The 23,590-nt window shown below is 42.3% G+C and overlaps 1 protein-coding gene across 4 annotated transcripts in view; it reads right to left on the bottom strand.

Moving 5' to 3' along the window:
* Positions 1 to 23,590, bottom strand: part of akap6 (A kinase (PRKA) anchor protein 6) — a 200,152-nt gene that overhangs the window by 148,076 nt on the left and 28,486 nt on the right. For all 4 annotated transcript variants that reach the window (XM_051383743.1, XM_051383746.1, XM_051383745.1 and 1 more), the window contains exons 2-10: positions 23,049 to 23,359; positions 22,664 to 22,835; positions 5,795 to 5,904; positions 5,253 to 5,394; positions 4,523 to 5,164; positions 3,561 to 3,917; positions 2,953 to 3,093; positions 2,675 to 2,833; positions 2,330 to 2,590 (exon numbers count right to left, since the gene is read on the bottom strand). In XM_051383743.1, the coding sequence (XP_051239703.1) occupies positions 2,330 to 2,590; positions 2,675 to 2,833; positions 2,953 to 3,093; positions 3,561 to 3,917; positions 4,523 to 5,164; positions 5,253 to 5,394; positions 5,795 to 5,904; positions 22,664 to 22,835; positions 23,049 to 23,293 (2,229 nt within the window). In that variant the 5' untranslated portion in view covers positions 23,294 to 23,359. The remainder of the gene's footprint in view (positions 1 to 2,329; positions 2,591 to 2,674; positions 2,834 to 2,952; positions 3,094 to 3,560; positions 3,918 to 4,522; positions 5,165 to 5,252; positions 5,395 to 5,794; positions 5,905 to 22,663; positions 22,836 to 23,048; positions 23,360 to 23,590) is intronic.

The following is a 23,590-nucleotide window of genomic DNA, read 5'->3' as shown; positions in this document are numbered from 1 at the left end:
TTTAGGGGTAATGTTAATGCTAATTTATGAATGTGTGTATATTGTAATTCTCTGGGGTTAAACATTTCACAAAATTGCAATTATTAACAAATTTAACCAGCTCAGATGTTCAGTATAAATGGATTTGCTTCCATTTATATCAACTCCAAATTGCATACTTTACACTGTGACTACTGGGGCTCACATGAACACAGTTTTTTACATTTGAACACAGAACGGAGTGCCAGAGGGGGTCTGAATGATTCAGGGGAAGCTGCACAGGGCCCTGAACGTGCCACGGATTATAGATACTTATTGTGTCTGAGACGTTCAGGGCATGCCGTGAGGGCGGCTGCAAGATTTGTACAGGAATCCGACTAATCAGAGTGGCTTCCTTTACAAGGGAAACCAAATTGTTACTGTTTCTGCTGCTGGTGATGCCTCACACTGGTTTTACTGCCAGATATAATGATTATAAATGACAAATGACTGTCAACATGATTTTATTGAAATATCAGAAGAAAAGTAATAAAAAATTCTCATTCTCAAATAGGAATAAGTGTGTTTCAGCTTTAAGGGTTAGGGTTACATTAATAATAATCGTTAATAAGAAGGTGAAGCAGAGAGATGGTTCAAACACATAAAAGGATAATTATGAATAATGCTCAATGTGTTAGACATGAATACAACAGTAAGGTGGGAAGTTAAGATGCTCATGATCCACAGCTACATTTTGTCGCTTTCATCACTTTTATGACGTTCTTTAAATTTGAATGTGACAGGCTGAACCATAATATCAAGACTTTCTTTTAATTTGTTAACTCTTTCCCCTGGTTCTTCATCAGAAACACAAACCCACAGCCCTTTCTTTCTAATTCTAGTGCAGATCCCCAAGATCAAAACGATATTCCCCACATGGCCCGCTGTTTGTCAGGCCGCTTTAAATAGGGATCAAAATATTTCCACAACACGAGAGGACGGAGAGAGAGAACGAGCAGGGGACAGCTTTGACATTTCATCAGTCAAATCATCATTAATTCTGAATATTAATGTGGCCGATCTGATTTGAATCTGGGAATACGGAGGACGTGGTTTGATCAAACTCACGACCTTCTGGGTCACTGATCCGCAGATCCAAGGACGTCCCCTTGCAGATTGATCCTGGCGTATCCGGTCCGTCCTCTCTGATAATCTTATTACAGCTGGTCTGATTCTGTCTGTGGGCTCCTGACCCCGCTAACACCAGATAAGACAGATATGCTGAACTTCATTGATCCCCGAGGGGAAACCGGGATGTTACGGCAGCAAAGTAAAATGTTGCTGGTGGAGTAAAAGGTGTTCGGAATTAGAATATTAAGGCAATAAAGGAGAGAGAGCGAAATAAACGTGAATAAAATAAAACAATAAAAAATATCAGAGGTGGCGGCGGAGCTTCTTTATAGCACTAATTAAACGAGCAGCCGTGAGGAGAACGAATCCCCAGAGCTATTGACATTTCGCCATATTCGATATGACAGATATGACTGATTAGTTCACCGGGCAGACTCATCAATAATCTGCCTGCCAATCAAACGTGACCTTTAGAAGTGAGGTGATGAATTAACGGGGCCACGGGACGATCCGATACCAGCCCTCCAATCCATCAAGGAGGCTGCAGTGAAGGGAGAAAAGCGCTGGTGTTGTGGTGGTTTTGGTTTCGTACTTTGTCGTTATAAAAAGTACAGGGATTGATGCAGATACATGCTAATGCTACAGCTAAAACACATATCCGGTTACAGAGGTTTTAAGTGATGTAATACCCCCTCCGGCAGCCATATTGGAGGTTCAGTGCACTTGCTGTAGGTGGAAGTAGCGTGACAGCAGTAACTGAGGTATCAGTGTGTTTTTGCAGCCAATGGAGCAGCCCCCTTCTGGCAGTTACATAGACTGCCGGTTTAAGAGACTTCCTCGTTGACTTCACTTCATAGACCTGGAAACTCTGTCCATTATATATACTGTCAATGGTAGGAACTAAACCCCGGTCTCAGCCAAACAAGCAGAGTCAGAGAAGCTTGCGTGACCATAAATGACAGTAAAATGTGAAATCTCTCTCGCATGGTTTTTTTCTTTTCATTTGTTTGTTTTCTGTCTCTGTTGACGATAATTTATGTGTGAAATATTCTAAAGCTCAGGATAGACAGAGCAATAACAAGATTGTCCTCTATTTTCTTGGGTACCCAAGTGAAAAGTCCCCTCATCTAATACATGATTGGTTACCTTGGGGACAGAAATACGCCAAAAATTCACAACGTAGAGGAAGAGACATATCAAAGCAAGGACACAGACAGACAGAAAGGAAGACCATCCATACCTCTATCTTCTTCCAGACATCAGGGTCTCTGTCCTGACTCTGAATGTCCTCCAGCAGCTGCTGCACCAGAGACGCACCTCCCCGCCTGTCCATCAGGGGCACTGTCAGCTGCAGGCGGCGGTCCGCAGACCTCCGTCCCTCCTCGTCTTCAGACTGCAGGTCACTTAACAGCCCAGACTCGATGCTTTCGTCCAATGAGGGGGCGATATCGCTGGAGGAGGTGGAGCTAAAGCGGCTGACCAGGTTTCGTCTGTAAGGAAGCTGAGGGGACAGGCGACGTCATGAGAATACAGTAAATTGTGGATCAAGCAGAAACATGAAAAGATAAAATATGCTGTGATATACCAGCGGTGGTGGAGGAGAAGGAACGTCGTCCCCACGCTCCCCCATGCTGCTCACGTTGTCCCCGCTCTCCCCTATGTCCCAGTCTGGGTTGAGCTCCGTTAAATCCCAGTCATCCACATCCTGCAAAGCCTCCTGGGTAGAGTCACAGCCACCGGGCCTCTGTAGGATAAAGTTAAGGTTTCAACAAAATCATCAGTGCTGGTGGTCTCGCTTTGGACATTTGATATGAATATAAAGCTTATGAACAGATGCAGGAATAACAAAGTTTGATGACTAACCAGCGGGATGGACTGAGCCAGACTTTCAAGTTTCATAGCAAGCATCTCCGTCTTACGGAGCTGAGCGGGGAGGGCCAGGAACTCTTCTGACCCATACCAGTGCTCCCTGTCTGGGCTGGCTTTTGACGAAACCTGAGCCCCCTGTCAAAATGAGCATCAGTTCTGTTACACAGTAAACACATTGATTTTGCCTGTAATGTGGAATTATCCATGAAGAATTTTGTTACTTGAGCAGTATGGAAATGTGGCATCAATCGCTCAGTCAGATTACTTTTTCTTTGATCAGATATTCATGTTGATTGTGATTTATAAAGGGAAATTTGGCTGCATGCACGTCCCGTAATCTGTCCATACTGGAAAAAGCATTTTCCATGAATGCACTTCTATCTGCTGTGCACATGCAAACTGTTGTAATAGGTCCTACACATAGTTTTTCTAAATGAGGCACCTGATTTACTTTTTAAAATGTTGGTTCAAATTCAGAATGAGTTTGTGCATCCTTGTCCATCGGCAACCTGTATCTGTTTTACATTCATTCACACCCTTTTAAAAACTCACAAACTCAACTCTCCAAACTTTCCTTCTCAACAAGCTGGATAAACCCTCACCTTCTGCCCCTGGCGCTTCACGATCCAGACCGCCGCCTTGCCAGGAGGAGGTCGGGGGTCTGACTCCTCTCCGGATGCCTCCAGGTCTGAAGAGAGGAACTGCTCTCTCATGGGGGATGGCAACGAGGAGTCAGAGTCCCCCTCACTGTGCGCATGTGCCTCCTTCTGCGTCCTCTTCATTTGTTTTGATATTTCATCCTGAGATGCTGAGTCTTGGAGAGGTAGGGGGGCGTTGCCGGTCGGTCTGGCCCTGGATGAGCTCCTTGGGTCTGTTGGTAGTCTGTGTACACTCCCCTGTGAGCGTCCTCCCTGTCGGGACCTCACATGGTTTTTCTGGTGGTTGCGCCCATTCATGACCTGTTTAGATGAAGAGAAGTCAGGCTAAAGGTCACATTTCTGAAGTTGTTCTGGTTTATTGGGCAAATTCAGTAGAGGGTACCAATGCATTAAAAACATCCTCCGTTAAGACTGGGCAAGTGTTGGAAGAATAACACATGGAGGCTGACAAAATCTTGGCTTGACTTCTAAATTTAAAAGAACTTAAAGCACTGCAGCTGAACTGAGGAGCTTCTAACCGCTGGTTTTATACAGGCTGAGACAGGCTCTGCCCGGGGGGTTGTGAGCTCGGGGACAGTCTGTGCCAAGCCTGCTCAGATTTGTTCCAGAGCATCACATGAGCGGAGCCAAACTGGCAAACTAAAACGCATATTGCTGCAATAAATGGTAAAAACCTTGAGGTGAGTGTACTGACTGAAGTGAAATCACTGTCACTGGTGATCCACACTCAGTATCATAATGTCATTTGTACAAAATATCAGCGGTTTCAAAGTGGGAAACAAGGACGCTTGTTGCAGCTAGCAAGTTGCACCCAGTTTATGATTTAGTCTGATAAAACATTTAAATATATTAAAGGCCTCAGCTGCGTTAAAAAAGAAAATAAGTATTTAAAAAAAGGAACAAACCTGTAGACTCTCATAGGACTGTGAAACATTTTCTGGATAAACCGAGTCCAGCTCCAACCAGAACTTGGAGCGGTCTGGAGGATCCATGAGAGAAGGGGTGCTCCGACTCAGCTCGGCCTGGAACTGGAGCCCAGAGACCAGGCTAACCTTCCCAAGACCTCCCCTTGAGTCCTCCTCCCTGGTTCCTCTATCTGAGAAGAGAGCAGCTCTCTTGGGAAGCGACGGCTGTGTGGGCGACACTTCAGTGCTGTGGCTCACGCCCTGCAGAGGGCGCTTTGCACTTTCACTGTGGTTGGGCATGCCACATTGCATTGTGGGTAATATTGGCGGAGAATGGTTGTGGTTTGTTGAGTCGCCGGGTGTGGTGAGTTCAGGTAAACTATTATGGTGTTCGTGGTTTGAGAGGTTTGATCTTTCGCTCTCCTCTGCCACCGGGTCTTGATTTGAGTCTTGGGCTTGATGGAGCTCCTGGGAGGGGTCCTCGCCGTCTGGCTCAGTCCCCCGGGCCTCGGGCTCGTCACTGGGGCTGTAGTCGCTCAACTCAAAGGCAGTGATACCACAGTCTAAAGAGAAGTAATCCTGGCTGCAGCGAATGGTCAGCTTACCGCAGTCGTCTACCTCAGTTAGAGCGTCTAGACGAGTCTGGAGAGGGAGAATATATCATGTTAATATCTATGGTCCTATAGCTGTATGCTGTGTGTGTGTGTGTGTGTGTGTGTGTGTGTCATACCTGGTGCTGGTCCTCGCTGAAGGCCTGCAATATGTCGGTCTGGCGTGTGAAGTTTCCGTTGGAGTCCTGCAGGCCCTGCAGCAGACGCTCCTTCAGGACCAGGACTGAGACTCTGAGCTGGTGCCACAGCAGCTGCACCGTCCTGAACCACACGAGACACGACACCATGAAGTTATTTAATAGTCATAAATCAGTTAGATATCAATGTCAAATTACAATAAAGGAACCATTTCACAGTGTGCAGGTTTATAAAGAGTTTCAAAACTTTATAATTGGTAGGTTTATGTATTCATACATTTCATTACTTGCTTTTATAGCAGACATATTATTTGGTTCCCCTATTTCTTAACTTATCAGCGAGCATTATTAAAAACTTTATTGACTTGCATTCACAGTCCTAGTTTTTTCCTTCTTCCTTCTACTGAAGTCAAGGATTCATCCATATTAGACCAGAAAACATTAACAATAAACCCACAAGAAACAAGCAAATAAACAGCACTCATACCTGAAAGTATGTCTAATCTTGTCCTGTGAAGACTCACCTGATGTCGACGATGATGTTGACGGAGTAGGACAGCAGTTTCAGAGAGAACTCTGTCTCCAGAAGGGCGTGAATCTGCTCCACATGGTCCGAGATGTCCTCACAGATGTCCTAAAATCACACACACAAAGACAAAGAGACAGACACACAAACAAAGATTAGCAAAATGTCACAGAAATATGTCAAACACACACATAAAAGCCCAACCGGACCACCCTTACAGCAGTGTGTATTACAGTGTGAATCCAGCACAGAACAAAAGCATCCTCAGCAGCAAAAGCAGAACTGATGAAGACCTGTGACGTCACATTTCCAGTTTTAAACATGAGTCAGCATCATGTGGGACCAGTTCCAGGTTTATATGTAAAAACATGGAGAACACGTCCTGTCTGTCTGTCGGGGATCAACACCGTCTCAATAACATACTTATTACTGCCTGATGTTAAATTGAGATGCTGTAAAAGCACACAGACAGACAGACGGACTCCAGCAGGCAACCACAGAGCACAAACCCCCCCACAACTTCAACCTTTACCAGGCTTATAATGTACAACACTGCATTAATACTGACAGATGTTTTCTCCACTCCAGTTACATGAATGAGAAGGGCTACAACTCACAGTCAACATTTAATTTGAAGTGCTGATCATAAGAAACATTATAAACTCACAATAGACCACTGACAGTATATGTAGTTTATATAATGGAAAGAACTCCAGGGTCTTTGAAGTGAAGCCAACTTGGAAGTGTCTTAAATCTGCATTCTATGTAACGGCCAGCAGGGGGAGCTCCATTGGCTGCAGTGACAACTGATAATATATTTGAAGGTCTAGTGTGCATTATTTGGCGGCATCTAACTGTGTACTTGCAGATTGCAACTTCACCTTCCCTTTCAGTTAGCTACGGCAGCCTTTGAATATTATAATATTTGATTTCTGCAAATAGATACACTAAAATGTTACATACTGGACCTTTAAACAAACAAAGATACACTGCTACTGAGCATTAGCGTTGGTTGGCTAGCTGTATCAGGTCTTTATGCTAAGCTAGGCTAACCATGTCCTGACTCCAGCTCTGTACTTAATTTACTACTCCTAATGCATCTTTTCTGGAATGTGGTCACATTTCATTACATTAAGTTTAAATGTAAATGTAAACTTTTCTTTTTTTACAATTGTTCAATGTTGGAAAATGTTTATTAATGATTTTGTTATCATTCACAAATCAGCTGTAACATATTTAGTATTCAACCCTCAACCTGCATTACATCCGGATCTAAATGTGAGTATTATCTTGCTCTCAAATTGTGTCTGTAAGTCCCTTTAGTGCCTTTACAAACAAAAACATTTTTTGTTTTGTTGTTGTTTGTCATAATTTTGTTGAAAAAGTCACACAAACAAAATGGGGCAAATAAATATCAAAATTAAATTATAACTGGGTCCTACTGGCAATAATTAATCAGCAAAACATTAATACTAATCTTCTATCTGTGTCTTTAATTAATTTTTATTACCTCACTCACATTGAAAATGAACTAAACTAATCCAGAGTAAAATTAGATGACCTTTAAAAAAGCAGATGACCTGGCTTCGAACCCTCGTCAGATACTTTACATCCCCCCACCCCCCGGGTCGCTGAGTCACTGTGCTGCTCCATGGTGACCTGCCCGAACAACACAACACCTCCTGCTCCGCTGCGGCCTGGATTCAAACACCGCCCGGCATGTGAGAATGTAGGTCACACACGCTGCCAGCTTGGCTCATGCTAGCTTGGCTAACAGTGTGACCTGCTGAGCACTGTTCCAAAATAAATTTGTCACTACTGTAAGTGGGGCTGCAGCCCTGCTGGAGCATGCGGCCTGCATGCGGTCGCTGTAAGCAGGTAATCGCTGTGACCGATGTCACCTGTATGACCGCAGCGTTCACTATACAGGTGTCACGCTGAGTCTGAACCACCGTCGGCGCACTTTGGCTCTGTTCTGGCTCTGGATGACCAAATATGAGCCGACTGGCCCGTATGTGTCTGACAGATTTAGCTAGGAGTTTGGAGGTTCAGACTTGGTGCAGATTTTTTTGAGAAACAGCTCCGGTCAGCAGCACACGGGCCAGTTTACATCATTCATCAAGAGTCTGGCGTGAGTCTGAAAACCAAGCTTGCTGTAATTAGGATGCTGACCAAAACTGGATATCTGGCACCCAACTAGCAAACTAACTTCATCCTATGACTTGATTTGGAATTTTTGTATGTCAGCAAATGAAGTAAAACTCCACTAATCAGGCCTCCTGGTGACCTGGAGGCTGACCGTGCAACATCTGTGGTTGGATCCGCCTCATTACCTCACATCTTCATTTTATTTACAGTCCTCTTCCACTCAAAAACACGGTTGAGGTTTTGTTCTTGTTCCTACAGTGTGCTGTTTGAATGATGTATGTGCAGAGTGTGACAGTCACATCCATCTGCTGAAAGTGGAAAGTTTCTCTGTGCTCACTGAAAATCTGATCTAAAAGGACGTGGCCTACCAGCATGATCAGTCAATCCTGCTCCAATTAGCAACTTCTACAAGTGTGATGTAGAAACTTGAAGTCGACTATACTAGCAAGCAAACTAATTGTATATATGTCTTTATACATGTCAGAAGGGAATCGTTAATAGAACCAGTATCTTTCAAAATTGAATGGCAGCAACATGTTGAATGTTCTCTTAAGTCATGATAAAATACTACATGATATATCATTAATAACAACACTTTCAGTAGCATTAGCTCAGAGTTGAGCCACAGATTATAGAAAATGGCAGCTTGAGTTTATCCACAATCAGTACATTAGTCTGACCGGTGGTGAGATGTCTGTATTATCAAAGGCGTCATATCTCCACAGTTTAAATCAACTACCAGTTGTTTACCCGGAAGTGACTGACTCTCTTACAACCTTAGCAGTTCAGCATCTTTTAGCTCATTGTTTTGGTTTTTCTGTGTATGATTCAGATTAATTGAAACTCAGTGCACGTTGCTTTGAATTTTAAACTTTACTTTTTGAGAAAGTGACAGCCCCAACAGCCACAGTATGAAATTAAATGCAAAAACATGCAACTATTATGCATTCTTTTTTCATCTGGCCACAAGCTGAACAGTAGATACTCATTTAACAGTAACTCCTCCTGATCCTGCCTCAAGCAAATAGGAGTGAAAAGGGCACATTTTAATAAACCCCGAAAGCAATAAAAAAAAGGGGGGACTGTGGTCAGCTGAGCTGCCAATCAACAGCGTAAACAAGAAGACATGTTGGCTTAATTCTTTATCTGAGGCTCCCAGACAAGAATTGTTCTCATTGAAAGATGTGGTGGCTGTGTTTCTGTACTTGTGCAGCATCCACGTCCCTGAAGACATTATTGAGAGTTCAGCACATCTTTCTCAATTAGGATATCTGGAGTAAAGCATGTTTCCTCCAACGCTTTTATCTCACAACCGAACCCTCATCAAAAACGCCCCGCCGGGAGATCAAGAACGGCCTCAAGAGGAAGGAGAGCAGATAGAAGAATTCACAGTTAACACACTGTCCAGGAAACACACACACACACACACACACACACACACACACACAGAAAGCCTGCAATTAACTGACACAGACTGTACACACAAAGTTAAACATACACAGTATGTACACATAACCTCAAAACATACACAGTCCCTCAACCCATATGAAATGTACTTGAACTCAACACACACATACACACACACTCAGTTTCGTCATCAAAGCGCTGTCATGTCGACCTAAAACAGTGGTGAAAATGTCACCCGTGTCTTTCAGATGCTTCAATAATTCACAAACAGCTTTAATATGCTAATACAGACACACACTCTCTCTCTCTCTCTCTCTCTCTCTCACACACACACACACACACACCACTCAACAGAGGGCCCTGTCTGATTGAATTAACACCAAGTCTGTCGTTTCCATCTGAAGTCATTTGTTAGAAAATCTTCAGTCCAGTCAGACTGCTGAGAGCTAATGAGAGCCTGCTGTTTGTGTGTGTGTGTGTGTGTGTGTGTGTGTGTGTGTGTGTGTGTGTGTGTGTGTGTGTGTGGCGTGTACACACATATATCAGGGTGTATATATCTGTATGTGTAAAATGTATTTTTTCCTGAAGGACATTTTCTGTCCCAGTGACCTTGTTTTCTGCAGTATATGTTGGTTGTCAACTTTCAGAGATGTTGTTTTTGGCTAATGTGCTACGGGCATTACATTCACAATGCTTCACATTTGGTTATTTTATCCATAAAAAGCTGCTGAAAGAATTATCTCAAACTTATATTGCAACTAGGGGTGTCACAAGAACTGATACTTCAGTACCAAGTCGATGCCAAAACTCTGAAAACCTGATGGGGCTCAAAATTATATATTTATATATTTAAATATACAAATATTCTAGTCTGCCGTTAAATGCATTAAAAGTGCAGCTGTTCAGGAGTTTTACGCTTGAAGCTGATGTGCAGAGTGCTCCGTCGTCAACTCTCTCCGCTGTCTGTCTCTCCAGTCCACTGTAAGCAGTGAAACATTAAAGTTAAATCATTAAGGAAAATAAATACGAAGGAAGATATTCATCCAAGTATTGGATCAGGACTCGGCATCAGCAGAAAAAAAATGTCGTATCGAAGTGGTATCGAGAATCACGCAATTCCACTGGTGTTGGTATCGACTACTATATTTTGGGTATCCTGACATCCCTAATTACAACATATATTGATATCACAATATAGAAGTCAAAGCTTGTACAAGGAACTTTCATTTTCTGTTGATTCTGGCGGCCCCTGTGGACAATGGTGGTAGTGTTTCTACCGCCTCATTCATTGATTTCAAGGGGAATCTGACCAAATCTGACCCGGTGGCAGGCATTAAGAATAATCAATCGAAGAAATGTATTTATTAATAACACATGGTTGTATAACGAAAAGAAAGTCTACAGTTCCTTCATTTTACATTCATAGAATAATATATACAGTTATATGTACACGTGTACACCCAGGAAATAACTATATGGAAACAGCCAATCTTGGGCTTGTTTGTCCAGAGCGTGTGTGTGTGTGTGTGTGTGTGTGTGTTTGATTTACAGTAATACATTTATACATGCCTGCTAACTCTGGATTTTTGTGTGCATGAAAGCACATTTACAACATAATTTACAAGAAACTTGTATTTAGAATCACACATTTCTATAATACACACACACACACACACACATTCTTGCAGCCCAGTCACGTAGAGTCAAGACATGACCTGTCAATCACAGAGTGCATACATCCAGCAGGGTTTCTAATTGCCTAAAATCAATCTGAAGCAAGTCGACTCAGGCTTCAGCTCCAATCCCAGCTCACCCTCATCACCACCAACATCAAGGGCTTCAGAGCGGCCTCGTTCAAACCGCCCGCGACAGCCCGCACCCATTCGATCTAATAACCTTCAACTCCTCCACCGCAGCCCATCAGCGTGCCGTGTTTTACCTTGGAGATCAAATACTCCGTGCTCCTTCTCCCCCTGGAGTATTCAAATTAAGCGGCTTCAAAGACGAGAGCGAGACCCGCTGCTGCGATACAAAGACTTGTTACAGTAATTTTTTCAAAGTGGTAGCTCCTGCAAAAAGACTCCAAACTTGGCCTCTTTGTCGAGAGGTTGCGCTCAGGGCCGGTGTGATCTGAACTCGGTGGTGGTTTCTCTGCTGCTGGACATTTAAACCTGAACTCTGTCGGGACCAAAGAGCAGCTCGTGCTGCGTTCACACATACAGACACAGATCAGCAGGCAGTCCCTGGCCTCTAATGCCTCTGTGTGTGAGTTCTGCAAATGTGTGTCTTTGCACATGAAGGTCTCATGTCTCAATCTCTACAAAATCTCTAAATCTGACATGTTTTAGTAAATACTCATTTGTTGAGCAGGAAAGGAAGTTCTGCAGCTTTGATTAACACTAAAACAAATGGCTGATTTTATACATTTTATTCTGTTTAGAACCGACTGGTTCCCATCCTGGTGAAACTGGAGGGAAATTATCAGGAAGGAGGAGCTGGTAGTGTTCCTGTCTGGTCTTCTTTGGTTATTCACTACATTCTGTGACAGTACAGTCCTCAGTTTAAACTCACACTAAAACTAAACATTAAAACCGATTACTGTTGTGTTGTTTTACAGAAAACATCCTAACGTCCTTCAACCCTACACAAAAAGATCATTATAGACTTTAAACACAGCTCCCAAGGTGAGTGTGAACATGGTACAGCTTTTTAAAAAACTACCTACCTACACGTCCACGCTGCTATTGAAAGTCAAACTACAGAAGCAAAACACAAAACAGTTTTTAGTGACTTCAGCATCAAAAAGCCCTTTAAAATTCTGATTTCTCTCATCCAATATCCAGATCATTTAATTGTGTAATAAACATCATTTGGTTTTTTAGCACTTTAAAACTTGAATCTTCCTGCATGGTCCCGCCACAAACTTTGTGTTTGTACTGGACTGACGTCAACTGCAGCATCAAAACATTCAACTGTCCATGTGATTTCAACAGCAGGAAGCTTTCTGAATTCTTAGATATTTCTGTATTAAAATCGAAAGAGTGATCCGGTTACAGCTTGAAAACAAAGATCATCAACCAAACTGCATTCAGAAACTGAACCAAAAAACAGAATCAACCAACCAGACTTTGGTTTTTGCGTTCCTTAAGGCGAAAGTGAACCAACAGGTCAGAGGTCAGAGAGAAAAGCAGCATTTCTTACCTTTTCACACCAGTTGAATGTCTTTTTCTCAGATCAATGTTTCTCAAGCAATAACAGTCTGAAAAAGTCTAAAAGTTAAAGTTTGTCTGCACTTAAAGCAGCGTTCAAAGCTCCAAACACACTGCGGCTCTCCCATGTGGGAAATGGTGACCGACTGACGCTCCAGCAGTGTTTGTGTGTGTGTGTGTGTGTGTGTGTGTGTGTGTGTGTGTGTGTGTGTGTGTGTGTGTGTGGGTGACCTGCTTCTTGAGTGGGGGTGTTGGTGTTGGGGAGAGGAGGGGTGACAACAGTTGGGGAGGTTATTTTAGGAACAACCTAACCCACCCCTCTGAACACACACCAGACACACTGTAGCTGGGTGTCATTCTTACCACTTAAAACACACACACACACACACACACACACACACACACACACACACACACACGTACTTTCCCTCTCCCAGGAACACAAACACACACATCCATAGCTTATTTTACACTGACTGTTAACTAGTAATCAGGTGTGATTTACATGTTGGTCTGTCACTGTAACAGAAATCTAACTGGGTCAGAGTGAATGCTGTTATGTCATTCATGTAAAGGTTCAGCAGCACAAGGTGAATCACTCACAGGACGTCTGGGCTTCCTCTGCTGGTGAGTAGAGTCGCCCTTTTTGGTTTAAAACGCCAACATTCAGGGGCGTGTCCCGACTTTTTTGACTGGGGGTGACATAAGTGGGGCACTGACTTATGCAGGGGTGGTATGAAGTATGTGTCTCAGCATTCCAGTCATTCTCAATTTGCAAAAACTGTATGGGATTAGCATAAAGGAGAGACTTGTGGGTTCTCATCCTGAGGTCAGAGGTCAAGGGATCCCTGTGCCAGTTTTTCCATCTCCAAAATTTTGTCTAACTTTAGCCTTCAGCTTTTAGCCCCCTTCCCAACATGCTAGCAGTATCTTCACTTTAAAATGAAGCCCAAGCAGAGTGGAAGAGGGAAGGATCATGTGGTGGCACTTTGGGTGGCTAATCAGGTTTCAGTGCCACCCCAAGCCCCCCCGGACAACCCCCCCGGACACACTGCTGCCGACATTGCTGTTTATGTAAAACGCATCAATAACAGTTCTCCCAGATTTAAACTGAATATATCAAGCAGTCAGCCAAGCTCTTGAATGCAACCGATGTTCATTTATATGTGAAAGTCCGGCACTCCAGCTTTAATGTCCTGTTATTCTGTCTTTCTGTAAATGTCCGGTCATGTCTGAATGAAGCTGTAAACAGCAGCTCTGTCTGTCATCACTTTCACAAATAGATGAAGCCAGCAATGTTATCAGTTTGAAGCCGGAAAGGGCCTAAAACTGGGATTTGATCCTGTTTTTTACTGGTGCGTCATCGTGACAACATCTTCTTCTTCTTCTATGAAAAGCAACTTGGTTTCATCGTGGATGATGAAGTTCCAGACAATTATGTTAAAACACTGACATGAACTGAAGACTTTCAACCTTGTCTCCAGTGTTTCCTGGCTGAATACTGACAACCACAGTTCATCTAAAGACAATGAAGTTGTACTGTAAACACACATATTTGTTCTTGAGTGGTATACTTTATTACTCCAATCTACACAGGTTCTCACTGTCTATGTGCTTTTTCCTTTCACACAGAGAAACCCACAGAGCACCAACTCTCTGTCTCACACACACACACACACACACACACACACACACACACACACACACACACAGTCTTCATCTGCAATGCAACAGCTGCCAATTGTGACAGCAGTGAGGAGGGGGAAGGACATAGAGAGGCGCGAGAAGTGAAGGTTAAAGCTATTTCCTGGAAAGAAAATGTGTTTCATCATTAAAATAATAATAAATGTCAAATACAGAGCCAAAGCCTGAAAACAGAGAGACGCTTCCTCGCTAAGTTCAGCTGTGTTATTCTGTTCACGGAGAGCGGGATCTGGCACGGGACTAAACTTCAACCCAAATAAAAAACCTTAAAGTTGGAGCTCTTAGTTCCAAAAGTGGCTGCTAACTAAAAAATAAAGGGGCCGTCAGTTCTAAGACTCCTAAATGAAGTTTTATAAATAGCTTCAGGAAGAAAGACCACGCCTCAAACTCGTTGTTCAAATACAGGGACCACAAGAGCATAGGAGAGACAGCTCCACCCGACTCTGAGTCTCAACGCCCACACAGGTCCCCCCCCATCCCTTCATCCCTCACCCTTCCTCCCCATACCCCTTCATCCCGCCTGCAGTTTATTATCTCTGTTCACCTTTATCCATTAAATGCAATAAACCATTCTAATGCCACATCCTCACTGGTGTGGTCTTGGTTAGGTGAAGTCAGTGAAGTTCAGAAGAGTTCAGAGAGAGAGAGAAGTTAGCTGTCTACAGGCCTCATAATTAAATGTGCAACATGTGTGAAAGCCCTGTCATATTTATTTTTCACTGTTCTGAGATATGAAACTTTTGCTTGACACTGTTTGCACTGAATGTTAATCACAGTTCGTGCCAGTCTAAGGTTTTGGAAATGCTCTCAGTCTGTGAGCGAGTTGACAAGGTCAGCTGAACTTAGTGAACCCTCTCTTCCTACTTTCCTTTCCTCCTCCATCCGTCCTTCCTTCCTTCCCCCCTCCTCTCGTTTACATGAATATCTGTCCCTCCATGTTCAGAGCCGTTCCCAGAATTCCTGGCGTATCGGCGGCGGTGACATCAGTAGACAGAAATATGAGGACAGCTGGGAGACAGCAGGCTGCTTCTGGACTGCTTTTAAATAAAGCTCCATGGGTTTGAATCAGGGACACACCGATCACATTTACTGTGGAAAATCGGATCATGTTGCAAAGCTGCACGATGTTAACAAACTGTCTTTACATTGTGATTCATAAGGTTGGATCTGGAGGGGAATCAGTTGGCCCGATGGCACAAATCAGAAGACGCTGTAATTCATTCTGAGGAAAATATTTACTGTCAGACAAAAAGAACAGGAGAACTTTTAGTGGAAGTAAACTAAAGATTTATTAGAACACTAATAATGTAACAGTTGTGTCGAGAGCTGGCTGATTCCCCTCTTGAAGAAAGCTGATATTTACAAAGCAGTCAGGTATTACTCTCTGCCAGAGGTCGAGACATAGCAACTTATTTAACAGCATTTCAAAATCAGCTCACTCACAATAAAACTTCAATATGATGCATTTATCAGGACGTGGAGAGAACGCAACCGATCCTCAGAAAGACCTTTTTAGTGGTTCCACAATCCTAAATCCTAAGACTAAAGGTGACTGCTCTTTCTCTATAAGCTGAATCTGTTTCATCTTCTAACTCCTTTCTAAAAACTAATACTTATAATCAGGAGTTTATGTGAATTTGTACAATATATCTATTGTATCCTTGTAATTCATTTTATTTTCTTATATATATATATATTGTCATTTCAGCACACACTGCTATGAATTATGTTTTTAATCTCTTTTTAATAGTATCTCTGATTGTTGGTGTGTTTTTGGTTGTTTCTATCTACCTCAGATATTGCTTTTGATCTCATTTCTTATTGCTGTCATTTCTGTGTGTGTGTGTGTGTGTGTGTGTGTGTGTGTGTGTGTGTGTGTGTGTGTGTGTGTGTGTGTGTGTGTGTGTGTGTGTGTGTGTGTGTGTGTGTGTGTGTATTATTATTGTCCTCCACCTCATCAATCACCCTTTTTTGACCGTGTCTATCGGCCACATCACAATTACTGGGCTTTCTAAAGACACTTGCTCATCGGGGCCAATGCAGAAGAAAAATGCTTGTGGTAATATATTGCAAACTTCATCCAGCTGAGGGCGCTGTGATTTTCAATACTGAGGCAAACAGCACAGATTCAGAGAGAAGAAGCAACTCTTAGCAGCATATACAGTGACACTGTATATGTTCATTATTTAACATGTTAAAGAAAATATAACTTAAATGAAGTTATTTGTTAAAGAAAGAACTCTTCAGAGTACTTCTGCGCAGTCACATCGGGGAAGAATCAACACTCTTGTTTATTTTTCGTTCATATCAGCAATCTGGGAATTTTCCCCTGCATAATCCATTTCAGCATTGACCTCAAAAATCTCATATCAGTCGACTCTAAAATGTCCACAGCAATTAGCCCTAGGCACAAACATTATAAACAGACAAATGAAGTGAGCTACATCCATAACAATGTACAATTTATGTATATTTTTACAGTTTTCATGAAAATCCCCAGTGCCTTTTTGTGCTTCCTTTTTGGATGACATTATAAAGTCGCTGTACTAACACTGCCTGAATCACTGCTACATGTGTGTCTACTGATCAAACATGTGATTGAGTGTGTGTGTGTGTGTGTGTGTGTGTGTGTGTGTGTGTGTGTGTGTGTGTGTGCACATACGTCTGCATGTGTGTAAATGTTCAGTGTGTTCACATCAGCAGCCTCTCCCTCTCAGAGCAGCCCAGGAAATTCTCCATGCAGCTGTTACACACCGCCTGCAGCCGGATACTAAGAATGGCTGAGAGGCTGGCATACCAACACACACACACACACACACACACACACACACACACACACACACACAGAAACAGTGGTTGCATCACTATAATCATGTCCAACAGTCGCTCCATGGCAAGGTCAGGTTATGGGAAAATGCCCTGCAGGCAAACGCATTATAAATATGACAGACAGAGGAAGAAAGAGTCACAGAGAGAAGAAAAGAAGGAGAGGATAAAAGAAAGAAACAAAGTCAGAAAAGAGCAGCGAGGACGGGATGAAGAAAGGAGAGAGATCACCGGAGGCGTGAATCCAATTTCAAACAGAAGTCTGCCGATCTGTCCGCTTCCACCTCTCGCTCTGTCACCGAGCATGACGCCAGCTGCCCGCCACGCCCGCGATGAAGTTGAATAAAGCTTGGCTGCCGCTTTGACCTGGATGCTCCGTGTCGAGATAACGTCCAGTCAGAGGTCTCTGTGCAGCTGTGAGGGTCAATCCAGGTCCGATGGGCCTGAAGGAGCTCATTATCTAAAGCTGCTGATGATGTGAGACTTTATTATGAAGCAGAATCACTTAGAAGCTGGTCTGCAGCCTTTAACGACAACACAAAGCTTCAGTTTAGACTTAAACCTGCATTCTTTCTAATGACCAGCAGGGGGCGACTCCAGCGGTTGCAAAAAGAAGCCTGAGAGTATTGAGATTTATGGAGAAATGAGCCGAGATCTCACTTGATTTATGAGCTGTTTGTAGTCTCTGGATTCTGTTACTGCGTTGACTATTTCTCTCCTTAAATGTTTGTGTTTATCTGTTTATCTGGAATACAACAAATAAACAAAATCCACATATCCTCCCCAGCTCCCCACTCTCGTCCAAATATAGTCACTTCTGGTTCCAAAAAACCAACACGACAACAGCCATGATGCCAAACGTCATCATGACAAAAGAACAGTTCAACACTTTCAGAAATAAACTGACTTCTTTCAGAGAGTGAGATAAGAAAGTGTTTGTTCTCTTTTGATTGTAGTTTCAGGCTGTCAGCCAATCAACAGCCAGTATCCTCCACAGTAAAGATATGTGGACACCTGTGCTGTAAACTGGGCACAACAGCTACTACTAACAACTTTTTAATCCTGTTAATGCTCGGACATTTCTTTCTGCATTCCTTCAGCTAGAGTACATTATTATAACACTATTCTAATGCCACATACACACATTATTAAATCATCTACTGTATATGTGCACTTCCAAACATCCAAATAAAACACTGGTCAAGTGTGTTTAAAGGACTATTCTTTATAGAATGATTCCCCACACCTTCAAACTTTCTGACCAAATATTTCTCCACTTTCTTGTAATACACACGATTGGCCACCAGATGGAGCTGTCAGCCAGAGAATGAGGAAGCTGCTCAGACAGGATCCACCTTTCCATCTTCATTATACACAGAAAAAAAGAAATAAAACGAAAAGAACACCAAAACGAATGACAATGAAAAATGGTTGTGTCGTTCAACAAACTGTAATGTTTAATGTGCAATATGTCAACCCAATACAGAGTCAGTTATAAGAGTGCCAACAGGAAAACGAGTCAATAACAGAAAGAATGGGATCCAAATTTAAGATACACTGCTTCATTGTGGAACAAACTTAAAGTTTTATTCTTTAATGTATATATTAAAGCCAAAATATCATATACTGTATGTAAGGGACAGTGCCCGACGAGGTGTCCACTGTCAGGAAGTAATGGACGGCGTCCTGCTTAAACCATTTTGTGTCTAGATTCAATTTGTAAAGTTCTTGTTTTTTTTTTTGTGCTTTTTAAATATCTTTCTCTGTTTTTAGTGAATGCAGTAATCTTATAGTGTTCTATTATATTTTATATAAATGTAAAATGCTGTATTTCAAGCTGTTACAACTTTAAATAAATATATTGTTGTAAATAAAGTTGTATTACTTTTTCTGCATATTTTCAACTTTCCATAACATTTTTAACACACTTACCTTTCCTGTAATGGATACAGAGAATCAGAAATGACGGTGTGTGTGTGTGTCAGTGTGTCATTCACAGAGAGCTGCTGCTCACTGACTGACTGGGATGGAGCTGTGTGAGGCTGCGGCTCCGATCTGACACCAACACGAGCCGACAGAGGTGTCTGAACAGAAGCAGCGTGAACAGGAGGTGTCACATCTGTTTCTGTTTGTGTCTTCCAGCTTTGATTGGAAGCTTTTATCTGTCCTTGCTTTGTCTGCTGACGCTCTGACAAGCTGCCAAATCTCAGAATCTGACAGATAGAAGAACACTGGCAGAGGCTGATTGATGGATAAAGTTTCACGTCATTTAAATGTCTAAGGGATCCAATATTATATCAGCGGTGGAAAGAAATGACTTAATGCAGCTTTTACAGTTCATACTGAGAGTTAAACCAGAGTTTGTACAGTTGAACATCCCTGCACTCATTAAAAGGAAATAAAAGTCTTATCTCTTTAATTTGGAGTCATTTTACAGCCTTTTTAGGTTTTAATCGTTGTTTTTCTCCCTGGTGTTTATTTTATTTTTCTCAATCTACTTTTGTCTTTCTTTTGTTTTTTTTTGGTGTTTAATTTTACTGTTTCTACTGTATTCATTTTTAACCTATTTATTGTTGTTTTCTTGTTGTTTTTGGGTTACACTTTGGGTTGCATGTTTGTATGAATGGGGCTATATAACAAAAGTTGAGTTGAGTTTGATTTATTTACTGTGTAAACTCAGCCTCAAGAAGTAAAGAATATGGATCATTTATAAATGTTCTGTGATTTGGTGGTGATTATCCTGAAAATAAAAACACATTTGTATACAAATGTTAAATATTAAATATTAAAAATAGTCATTTTTACTATTTACTTTTTTGTATAACCTTTTCTGACACGCTCTCGCCACCAGAGGGCGCTGCCAGGTGACTTAAGTAACTTAAACCATTGTAAAGGGACAATCAGTGGCTGATAAATACACACATGGACACACACACACACAGTCAGAATGACATCAGTCACCCACAATACAATGCTGCTGTTGTAACCCTGTCTAATGCACACACACACACACACACACACACACACACACACACACACACACACACACACACACACACACACACTGTCTGACCCAGTCACTTCCCAGAGCCAGGCAGTGATCCAGCACATCCCATGACTACTACTACACACACACAGATCATGCACACACACTTACATAAAACCCTGAAAACAAACAGAAGCTGATGCTGTGTGTGTGTGTGTGTGTGTGTGTGTGTGTGTGTGTGTGTGTGTGTGTGTTCTGTGCCGTCTATCTTTGTGAGGACCAGAGATACAGTAGAAGTAAGTTGTCGCAGCCTGAAATTTGTGTTTGATCAGTCGGCAACATTCAGGACCGTAAACTCCGCCCCGACAGAGCGGGGACAGTAAATACTGGTTCCTCCAGTTGGAGCACAGGTGAGGTTTCTGATTTCATAAGAAACTCTGTGGGGAAAAAAAAGGCAACATGGCTGCAGGCAAAGACAAAAACCTTCCTCACTTTCCCACCAGTGTGTTGAGCATCAGCGTGACTCCTGGTCTGAGTGTCTGGAGCTGTTACTGAATACACGACTGCTGCTGCCATGTTTTATTTAGACAGTGAGCACACACACAAACATACACATACACACACACACACACACACACACACACACACACTGAGCAAAGTGGTGCAGAGAAGACAGGAGAGCTAAAAACAGCAGAGAGAGAAGAAAAAAAAACAAAAAAGAGAAGGAGAGGAGAAATACCGACAGGGTAGAGAAAGACTGCGTGCAGCAGCAGCAGCAGCCTGATGAAGAGGAAACATCTGAGTCACTGTAGTTAAAAATACACACTCATCAATAAGAGATCCTCCATGTCGACTACATGAAGAGATTAAAACACCCTTTATGAATGAATCAGTGAATGGATGAATAAATGAATAAAATCATCCTGAAAATAAGAACTGTTGTGTTTTAGTGAACTAACGCTGGAACAAGAAGACCATTATTCTAAATTTTAAATACACTAAAGGAAATTTAAGTCAAATTTCAGAGGTTAATAGACTCAGATATTGTTGTGCAAACACTGTAAATAAATTAATAATTGATGAAATAGTAATGATCCACATTAGTATCAGTTTCAACCTGTCCAAACTGTAATATGTCAGTCAAAGAGGTATTAATGATACGGATGCACAATAATTATCGGGGCAGTTAAATCATCAGCCAATAATGGGAAATTTATATTATTAGCAAGCAAATTAAATTACAGCCAATAAATTATCGGTCGATGATAATAATTTATTTTGAATTCCTAAGTTAAACGATTGATAGGCTTTATGTTCTATGAAAGTCAAAGCATGTTAAAAGAGAAAGACTTTGTTGTTGTTGGTTTACCCTACTGGCAGATGTTTTTGCTCAATACAAGAAAATAAATGTGATTATATTGAAGAATTGGAGAATATTGAAGAAGAATATATTGGCTTGTTTTTGCCGTGGATGTCGATGATATCGGCCGTTAGAAGAACGTAATTTAAAATCCATACTGTGCATCCTTAGTTAATGGTGAATAACTGGAACAAGGGACACTTTAAATTCTTCACAGGAGAGAATCAAATAAGAACCAGACTGCGACAAACCAGAGAGGAAACTCCTCATTTATTCTATAAAATCCACTCGAGATGAAGAGGAGGAGTGAAGTTTGATGATGAAGGATGAACGTCGACTGCTCTGGGTCTGCACACTGACTGGAGTTACATAAATAACTGAACGGTCAACTGCGTGACCTGTGGAAGCCAGTTGTTATGTAACACCAAGGCCGTGGAGAGATGAAGGGCATTATGGGTAATTTGCTGTCTTAGGTCAGACAGTTGGGTCGACTGATGTTCAGTATTCATGAATTCAACAAGAAACTGCCTATCAATACAAGTCTGCATGTATGTAAGCAACACGGCCAGAGTCAACCTGCTGGCTCTGCTGCTTTTATTCTGAACTCTAATCCAGTTGATTAAGGTCCTCTTTAGATCCCGAAGAACGTTGAGAAGCTTCGACTCGGAGCTCACCCTTCCATGGTATCTTTTTCAGGTATTTGGAGATTTAAAAAGATCCAAATCTTGGGCTCTTTTGTCAACTGAAGCTCTTAAATAATAAGTAATAATAAGCTCTGAAGGTTACTCAAACAGGGTCCAGTTCAATAATGTCAGCAGCTGTGGTACAGGATAATCAATCAGTATTTGCACAGAGAGGTGTCCAGGATTTGGATTTAAAATAAAATCCCAATTATGAAGACAGCAGGGAGAGCCAGAGCACACTCTGCATTACACACAAAGGTTCCAGTGTTTCACCTGCCTCAACACACTTCAACCAAAATTAAAACAACGTAAAACTCAAGCCAAACATCAACAGACAAGCTCGTAGGTGATGGTTTGCTTTCTTTGAGTCCATTTCATCCACAGCACAGTCCTCAGAATCACTGAAAAATGCTACTGAGCCAACAGTGACTTTCTATCAACTCTATCTGTTCAACATTGTTCGAGTTTAGATTTAGATGCACTAGTTTAATGAGCAGAAGTAACAACCAGCTCTATTATCAACCAGGAAGTGTCCATGTTTTACCTTGAGCTGCACCAGGTGGACGTCCACGTGTCTATTGATGCTGTCTTGTCCCACAGAGTGTGTGAGCTGTGTGACTCTGTCACTGGTCGCTCTCAGCCATGTCTCGATCTCCGGTAGGTGGAGGACGACCTTCCAGTCGGCTCCAGTGTGGAGGGGCGGAGGTTTCTTTGACCTGAAACAACACATATTGCACGTAAAATAGATTAAACCTAACCACTGTCTTAGACTATTTGATTAATTATAGTCTGAATCAGCTGCTATAACACTATAATTTCTCTTCGGGGATAAATAAAGTATTCTATCTATCTATCTATATATCTATCTATCTATCTTAACTGAAAAACACAGAACTATAAGTTGTCGTCATTATTGGATGATTTGTTACCTCCGGGAGGGGTCTCGACCCAGGTGAGATCCTCCCCCAGTGAGGTCACCTTGGCTGGGGCCAGGGCCAGGTGAGGAAGCCCCGTCCTGGGACTGATGCTCCGAGTCCAGGCTGAGAGGAGCGGTGGTGACAGCAACAGAGGACGTGCAGGCGTCGGGGTCGAGGGTCGGGGTGACGGGAGTGATGGAGGTGATCATCGGGGACGTAGGTTCAGGGGCCACGGGTGAGAGAGCTACGATGCTCATGGTGAGAGACCGGGAGAGAGACCTACAGGGTTCTTAATGCGGGTGGACGAGCCTCATCGGAGTAAACTGGAGAGAGAAAGAGCAAAGGAGAGAGAGACATATTGTAAGAAATACAAAATACGATTCTGATAAGGAGTATCAATATCGAATCAAAACGATATTTCATCCGATAAGAATGCACACAACACTGATTTCACACTTTTCTTAACACTTGCTATGTGTACATTTTCATATGTACTTCTTTATTTGTGAGGACCAGTTGATGGAATTGTGAGGACCAGTTGATGGAATTGGGAG

Source organism: Dicentrarchus labrax, unplaced genomic scaffold (assembly GCF_905237075.1).
Source record: "Dicentrarchus labrax unplaced genomic scaffold, dlabrax2021, whole genome shotgun sequence".
In the NCBI taxonomy this organism is placed as follows: domain Eukaryota; kingdom Metazoa; phylum Chordata; class Actinopteri; family Moronidae; genus Dicentrarchus; species Dicentrarchus labrax.
Note: the sequence above shows the minus strand (reverse complement) of the source record. Positions and strands in the feature narration are given on the sequence as shown.